The 8,991-nt window shown below is 37.8% G+C and overlaps 1 protein-coding gene across 1 annotated transcript; it reads left to right on the top strand.

The window, feature by feature from the left end:
• Positions 1 to 758: 758 nt before the first annotated feature.
• LOC144641241 (ZP domain-containing protein-like) lies at positions 759 to 8,985 on the top strand (the record flags this gene model as incomplete). Its single annotated transcript, XM_078500276.1, has 8 exons — positions 759 to 785; positions 1,922 to 2,287; positions 3,007 to 3,111; positions 3,514 to 3,564; positions 5,340 to 5,705; positions 6,511 to 6,733; positions 7,555 to 7,817; positions 8,439 to 8,985. Coding segments are annotated over 8 exons (1,577 nt in total), but the record flags the coding sequence as incomplete, so codon positions are not given.
• Between the last annotated feature and the right edge of the window lie 6 nt (positions 8,986 to 8,991).

Genomic DNA, 8,991 nt, shown 5'->3' with positions numbered 1-8,991 from the left:
TGTTTTGCCGTCTGTCTGTCTGTTTGTCTGTCTGTCTGTCTGTTTGTCTGTTTTGCCGTCCGTCCGTCCGTCCGTCCGTCTACCTGTCTGTCTGTCCGTCTACCTGCTCTGTCTGCATGTCTGTCTGTCTGTCTGTCTGTCTGTCTGTCTGTCTGTCTGTTTGTCTATCAGTTAGCCAGTCAGTGATTATAATTCTGCAGTACAGTAAAACCCCGCGTGTAAGAACCTAGGGATTTAAGAACCTTCTGTCACAAAATTTCCTTTTTTAATACCCCAAAATGTAAGAACCTGTTTAGCCAAACAAATTTCAACAGGTTCTTATATGTGGGGTTTAACTATTTAATTTATATATATATATATTTTTTTTTTACCAAAAACCAACTGTATCATTGATCAATTAATGTTGTTGGACTTTTGGCAACATGGGTACATTACTAAATATTTATAATGAAGAACAGATAAGATTTTATACTATTTTCTGATAATCAACAACAATGTCTACTCTGTAGAAATTAAGAACCTAATTAAGAACCTACTTAGCCTAAACTGTCAATAAGTACCCCATAAAACAAGAACCTGTTTTGCCAAACGCTGAAAATAGTAGGTTCTTACACGCGGGTTTTTACTGTATTATGTTTTCATCTGTTTATTTGTTTGTCTATAAATGATTTCTTGTTGGTCCTCTTCACCTCCATAGCTACACTCATTTATTTAAAGCACATCCAAGTAATTAATCTGTTATTTACTTTGTTCCACAGACGACATTGAGTGCACAAACCAGCCAAGTAAGTTCTTTGCCGTTCATTCATAGTTCATAAAGTGTCCTTTTAGGTAGCTTTTCTCTTTGCACTTTCTGTAAAGATCCAGCAAGCAGTAACCGGATAATCCGGCTTGTCAAAATTGAAGCTATCCAGTTGCGTCATGAAAAATATTTAATAAAAAACCCACAACGCAGTGTTCACGGTGGGGTTTGAAGTTTTTAAAGGCCTTTCTAGGCTTTTTCATGAGTGATTGTAGGATTTTCGCGCTCTAAGAGTCATACTAGGTAAAGGTTAACCCTCGGACGTACAAGGGGGGGGGGGGGGGTGGATGCCACCCCCCATAAGGTTTTTTCCAAATTTTAAGAAAACGATTTACTCTACAGTACTGAAACTTTCAGTAGCTGTTCATTCATTCTTTGCCGAAATTTTGATATGTCAACCATGTGTCCATGATATTTGACGTTGCCATGGCAACGTCATAAATACAGGCAGGTCTTGCCAAAAATCGTCATTTTTTAACATTTTTCTTTATTTTTCCTGTTTTTTAAGCAGAATTGCACGATTTGTTTATTTTAACATTCCATAAGCATTCTGACTTGATTTTGCATCAATTTCCGTTATTTTGTGACTTTCTAAGAAAATGTTAAAATCCAAGATGGCGGATCCAAGATGGCAGCTCTAATGACGTCAGGTGACGTCATATGACGTCTCAGCCAATTAAAATTATGCCATCTTGTAGAGTAAGCTGCGGGCTTTCTTCTGAGAGCAAAATAATTTCGCTACGCCTTAATATAACGAAAATTCCGTGGAGGGGTTCCATCCAACCCCCCCCCCCCTTGTACGATGGTGGGGGTATGAGTTTGCTTGTACGTCCGAGGGTTAAGTCTGCGTTGAGCCAAGTGGCCCATACAGCCGGAGCTTATCCCGGGTCCGTAGCATTAAGCGACTAGGAGTTTTTCTACTCCCCCTGGATGGGATGCTAGGTCATCGCAGGGTTACCCCCAGCATTAGCTTGCCAGTACCCATTTATACACCTGAAGGGAGAGAGGCACTATAAAAGTAAAGTGTCTTGCATAAGAAAACAACAAAATAAAAAATTATTTACATTGTTACAAAGTTGTATTTTTATTTATTTATTTATTTTTACTGTTAATGTTCAGATTTCTGCAGAGTGGACATCGAGCTCAAAGAACTGTCAGGTGTCGTAACCAGTCCAAACTTTCCCAACAACTATGACGCCGGTGAGACTTGTGAATGGACAATCAAAGCCCCTCCAGGGTACCGTGTGCAATTCGCAATTCATTTTCTTGGTATTGAAGATCATCGTTACTCCCGTCCAGGGAGCTGTGGGGATGACAGTGTCAAGATAAGCGAACATCGCAACAACTTTACAAGAGATGTTGACCTTCTATGCGGATGCAAACGCTTGTTTTCATTTGTTTCCTACGAGAGGGAGATGTTTCTGAGGTTTGATTCCTTCAGGAAACATAACTGGCCTGGTTTCTATGCAACATACCAAGCTCTCTGTAAGTGTTTTGTTTTTGTTCTTAATTTTTTAAGGGACACTGTCACTACTTCACTTCAAAAATGCAAGAGCCTTAAAAAACACTTATAGAAACCTACAAATAGTGGTCCAGTTTGTTATACGCCACCAGGAATTTTAGACCTCAACCTGAAAAAGTCAGGTTGGCTTTTTCAAGTTCTGCCCTTGTGCCTTGGAAAAACAGTAAAAAAATAATAGCTGCTCCCCTCTTCTTTCAACACAATTTTCTTTTCTTTCTGAGGTGAAGGTTGCTATGTAGTGTGATGTGCTTATACCCTCGATTTGTTCTCCCATGCTCACTGACTGAGTGCAATGGTATAGGATAGTATTATTCGTGGAGGGGCAAACTTGCAACATGGCCTTGTGGTTAGGGAGCTTAACTTGTATTCTGGAGGTCCCGGGTTCAAATCGTCCTTCTTGTTACTAAATGGATTTGTGCTCGGTGGTCCCGAATAGACCGGCCTCTGTAGCTACGTATGTAAGTTGCCCATTTCAGATCATTTGATACTCTCCAGATAATTGACCCTTTGTTTATCTGGAAATTATTTTTCATTTCCACGTGAATTTGTTTCTATTTTCAAAAAGCTGAACACAAGACCTTAGAAAACTGATGCTTACCAAGAAGTTAATCTTCAAAACAGCGACAAAGGCCATTCATATCTGATCTGTTATGCATATTTTTTATTTTTATTTTTCTCGTAGCTCCTAGAGAATGCCCCGCAGGTGAAACCAATTGCCCTCGAAAGAAAACCGCTCCAATTGGTTTCAATGCACAAGGGCAGGTCTGCAGAGCTCCGCCAAGCCCAGGTAAGTGTCTCCTAACTATTCGAATCAATAATTTCATAAAAATTTTTACACAACATCACGGTTATTCAGTTTTTTTTTGTTAAAACATGCAACGAATAAATGAAAATTTGTTCAGTTTTAGTAAAATACCACGAGTACCGTGAAATTCCTAAAATAAGCCCCTATAAGTTTTAAACCTTTCAGATTAAAAGAACAAGACAAAAAGAGATGTTTATATATCCTCTTATCTCAAAGTTTTATGCTTATGGCATATGCTTATAGCTATATCTCAATAATTTATGCTTATAGCAAAAAAAAGTGTTAAAAGTGTTGCCTGATTTCTTTCATTTTTTTTTCTTCGTAAAGACATGAAGGTGTGCCATATGTTTGTTGATCAGCCTGTTTTTCTCGTTTTGTTATCAGAAGAGTTAGTTTCTAAAGATGGCGGAAACATAACCTTGGATTCCGAAGCCAGTAAGTTGTTTTACCCGTTAATCTTTTCAGTATTGTAATGAGTAAAAATAAGTAATTAAAAAGTTATTTTAAAATTAAATGATCACAATGCATTTGCTGCAACAATTCTAGGTTCTATTACAGTTAAAACCCGCGTATAAGAACCTAGGTTTTTTCAAGTAAGCCTAAACAGGTTCTTATATAAATGGTATTTAGTGTAAAATTAGGCTTACTGGGTTCTTAATTAGGTTCTTGACTTTTGTTCAAGAAATAAAGTAGAATTTGTAAATGATCTGCTTTTTAATGTCCGATAACAGTATTCTTGAAGGCTTCGGTAAGCAAAATACTATTACTATTTTAATCTGATTCCGTTAAAATCAAAACTATACTGTAACCTTCACTATAATTCCAAATAAATCTTGCAGCTATGCTGTAACTATAATGTGTACAGACTGTGTTATAAATATATTTTTGAGAAGATTTTTTAATTCTATATTTTTGAGAAGATTAGTTTTTCTTTTTTGAAAATAAGAACCTGTTTTAGAATTTTAGCCTAAAATGGTTCTTATGTGAAGGGTGCTTAAAAATGAAATTTTAGCCTAACAGGTTCTTAAATGTTAGGTTCTTATACGCGGGTTTTTACTGTATTACACAAATCTCCTAGATTAAAATCACGTTACCTTAGTTACCTTAGTTATAAATATATTTTTGAGAAGATTTTTTAATTCTATATTTTTGAGAAGATTAGTTTTTCTTTTTTGAAAATAAGAACCTGTTTTAGAATTTTAGCCTAAAATGGTTCTTATGTGAAGGGTGCTTAAAAATGAAATTTTAGCCTAACAGGTTCTTAAATGTTAGGTTCTTATACGCGGGTTTTTACTGTATTACACAAATCTCCTAGATTAAAATCACGTTACCTTAATCCTCTCCAGCTAAGTAGCACATTACTTAATTACTTAATTAGAGTGATATCATTATTGTACATGTATTATTGTACTACCTGACTGATATAAATTGAATGTATTTTTTTCTAATAGTTGTTACTAAAGGGAGACTACTATGTAAAAGCCTGTGAGGGTTTCTTTAGTCTTCCTCCCAAGTTATAATATTGATAAACATTCTAATGTACTTAATTGACTTCATGGGAAATAAACATTCATTCATTCATTCATTCATTCATTCATTCATTCATTCATTCATTCATTCATTCATTCATTCATTCATTCATTCATTCATTCATTCATTCATTCATTCATTCATTCATTCATTCATTCATTCATTCATTCATTCATAAGTAATAGTCCAATAATTACCGTAAACGTTTGCATTGTAATTTCATTGTTTGTTATTAAGTAATTTGTCAGCATAGTTGCTATAACACCTTTATTGTAACTAGACCAATACCTCCCTTTGGAGTGTAAGGCACAATAAAGATTTACTGTTACTGTTACTGTTATTCATTCATTCATTCATTCATTCATTCATTCATTCATTCATTCATTCATTCATTCATTCATTCATTCATTCATTCATTCATTCATTCATTCATTCATTCATTCATTCACATAAGGCCCTTGTCTGTCTGATGACCACCGTTGAATCTGTCTCCAGTTCCATCCAGCCTCTGTCATCTCTTTTTCCATTAAGACCTTCTCCATGCCACTTTGGGGCCTCCTCTTTTCTACTTCTTCTTCTTGCAGGGGTCCATCTCATGGCTACCCAGAGGATGATTAAACAAGCACAAATTAAAACTTTAATTTCCTTAATGCGTTTTCTTTCCTTCTTTTGACTTGTAGAAATTCAAATTGTTTGCCGACCTGACTACATTGAGTTAACCCTGCAGAAGTTAGACTTCCCAGGTCTTATTGTCAATGACTCCGTCCTTCACCTTGAAGACGAGGCTTGCGTTGCCAGTTATAAAGACGATAGCATGGTAAAGTTCACTTTTGGACTTGAGGCCTGCAACACCGAACAGGAAGATGACGGAGAGAAGATTTACTACAAGAACAAGGTTTATCTTAAAGCAGGTCAGCCGTCTGAAGATGACGCGATAACCCGTGTACACACGGAGGTTATTCCGTTTAAGTGCGGGTATGAGAAGAAGGCCACCATCTCAAAAGTGTCGTACAATCCAAGGACCACGCAAGTTGTAACGGACGCAGGTAACTTAACAATATTCATATTCTTTTGGATTCACACGCTTCAACCTAAACATGTTTTAGCTGAATTGGTTGATATGCATGCTCCAGTTGAACACTTTTAAGCCCTTTCTGCAATTGATTGGAACACGCTTACTTCTGGGGAGTAACATATCTGTGCTATTCTGCTTCCTTGGTGTCTTCAGTTCTTGTACGAGACAGAACTGTGGGATACGAATCGATTGAGGGTGCGTGAAAAACACACGTGCTCCTCTGGATTGGTATACTACAAAAATCGAAATTGATGGCCGACCAACCGTTTGAGTATACTAAAGCATTTTTGATCCTTGACAGATTACTACCCCGAGGGTTCGTGACTACTTTATGTAAGCTATATAGCTATGAGCGGCCTCAAAGTGTATGGTTTTTGAGTCGATTTGGTCAAAACTAGGATGTAGAATTTTAAAATTTTGGTCTTAATAGGGTATGGTTAAGATACTCGGGTTAGCAATTAGGTATCATTCTCATTTCTTGCATTAGAGTACAATAAAGCCCTTCTCAAATGTTTACGCAACTTGAAAAAGTGTCTGGGAAATGTCTGGTCAGAAATAGAGCATTGATTCTTGGTTGAGATCTGAATAGGGTAGTGAAAATCACATATTTTGGTCTAAAATAGGATAAAGGTTTCGAAAAACGTGCCTCACACCTCATCCAAATTTTCGGGAAGTACCCTGCCCACCCCCTCTGGGAGCAGTGCATGTAGAGGGCAGAGTCTGCTAAAGAACTACATTTAAAGGTTTTAAATCATTTTGTTTGTTACGATTTCTAGACGGGTTTGGCAACTTCACATATTTCATGGACATGTACGAGAATGACAGCAACAACGAAACAGTCACTGAGTTTCCAAAGGAAGTGGGACTGGGTCAGAGGATGTATTTTGGTTTCCGAGTGGAGTCTGGTGACTCGGAATTGGTTGTGTTCCCGGATGTTTGCAAGGCCACAGCATCATCAAGCTTTGATTCCACTCCCGACCATCTTATCATAAAAAACGCGTAAGTTGAAACTATAGAGCAAATGTAAACAAATGTATGACTACATGATTACGTGATGAATCATGATTACGTGAATAGACTGTTATGTTACAATGATTAACTGAGTAGGTCAGTACCATAATGAAGATAAAATGATGGAACGTTTAAGGAAATTTGCAGAACATTATTGAGTCCTAAGTAGATGTCAACAGTCTTAAATAAAAAGCTCGAAAAGCATCGGTATAACTCAAAACACGAGGTTTTCTCAGACCTGATGGCCAAATAAGAAAACGCAATGTAAAGTACGCCAACATTGCTAAATAAAAAGATCGAAAGATCTCAGTACTATTTAAAAGACGGGTTTCTCAAAAAAAGTAAGGAAGAGAAACTTTATTTGTGCACGGTTTTTACTCAAGGTTGAAAGTAAGTTTGGCTGTGATATAAAAGAAATATTTCAGAGTGTGTTACATGTATTCGGTGGTTATGCACAAATAAATTACTTAGTTCTTTTGATTTCTTACCGCACAACTGGCTTAACATTTTTTATTCTGTGGAAAGTTGATTGATATATAGGTGACGATCTCACGGCTTATCTTGGCCTACCATGCACAGTGTTAAGCCTGGTTTTCACTAGCGACGCAAGCACAAGCGTAAGCACAAGCGCAAGGATATCAGCTCCTATTTCACCGTGAAAATGGCTTCGACGCAAGCTAAAGCACAAGGGTCAAAATTTGTCCTTATTGCGCGATTGCGCTTGTGCTTGCGTCGCTAGTGAAAACCAGGCTTTAGAGAAAAAACAAAATACAAGAAAAAACTTTAAGTGTGATTTTTTTATTTCACAGTTGCTCTCGAGACAACACTTTGGAATACCGATACCACCAAAACTCTAAACATCTCTTCAACATCGCTGGTTTTCGCTTCAAGGAAGGGTACGATGATGTCTACATCCATTGCAAGTTGACGGTTTGCCGTAAAGGTGACTCTGAATCACGATGCGTCAGAGGGTGTGAGGCCAGTAAGAGGAGAAGGAGGTCAACAGAAGAGGACATGAGTGCTGAGGTCTATATAGGACCTTTGAAACCTAAGGTTACGACTAATGAGGCTGGTAAGTTATGTTCGGTATACCATTCACACTAAAAGGTTTTTTCCTTTGTTACGCATGTAAAAACGCTTACGACGATGATGAGAGAGAACTTTGATTAACTTTTAACGACTGTCTGCCCTTCTGTCTGTCTGTCTTCATAAAATAAGGAGAGATTTGCTGACATAATTTTGACCGTTTATCATACTAAAATGAAATTTTATTTACATACATCCGTTTCGTGCAAAGGAGTTTCTTTACTCATTGCAAAATAAAACTATCGTATTCAAATAAAAGCTATCCCTTCATATATAAAAGCGATTCATTCTGTCTCTCTTACGGACTGTCTGCCTACCCGCCTGCCAGTCGGCCTGCCTAACTGTCTGTCTCTGTCTGTCTGTCTGTCTGTCTGTCTGTCTGTCTATCTGTCTGTCTGCCTACCTGTTACTGTCCGTCTTTGTCTGTTTGTCTGTCAGTCTGTCTGTCTGTCTGTCTGTCTGTCTGTCTGTATAATGTACGTGACCTGACTGGGCCTAGATTTAGTACCGACTCGCTTATTCTCAAGTAAAGAAGAGGGGCGGCTGGACAGTTGTCACCTATTAGCACTGTTCTTACTTGATAAAACGTTCACCTTATTCTCCTCAGCTGATGGACACGACTATGAGTCTGAGACCCCCAGCAGCATGGTCCTGATCGTGGCAGTGCTAGTGGGAGTGTTGGGAACTGTTGCTATCGGGCTCATAATTGCTTTAATCATCTTCAGCCGACGCCGCAATTCCTCTGGAAGAGGCGTGTCTCTCATCGTTGCTGACAAAATGTAGACGCCGGGTTTGCCCGCCTTTGAGTTGTAATTTTGAGAAGAACTGAATCATTCTCCTAGAATTAGTCCTAAGAGTGAAGAATGCTTCGTGGTCTCCGAGCAAATCTATAGTGTATAGCTACACCTCATTTTCAAAACGGATTTTGTCAGTGTCAAAGTAACATCGACAACAACAACAACTGACACAGGGTGATATTTCAACTGATTCACGTGGGACCATGTGAAATATATAGATAATGTGAGCTTTGGTTAAATATTTCTTTCCTCATTCTTTACGAAGGGTAACGTTCGAAAACAGTGTTAATAGAAGTAGTGCAGGATTTCAATTTATTATAACATTACAGCTTGATCGACTCGTTTTTCTTGGAAACAAAGGGA

Source organism: Oculina patagonica, unplaced genomic scaffold (assembly GCF_052425735.1).
Source record: "Oculina patagonica isolate OP01 unplaced genomic scaffold, crgOcupat unplaced781, whole genome shotgun sequence".
In the NCBI taxonomy this organism is placed as follows: domain Eukaryota; kingdom Metazoa; phylum Cnidaria; class Anthozoa; order Scleractinia; family Oculinidae; genus Oculina; species Oculina patagonica.
Note: the sequence above shows the minus strand (reverse complement) of the source record. Positions and strands in the feature narration are given on the sequence as shown.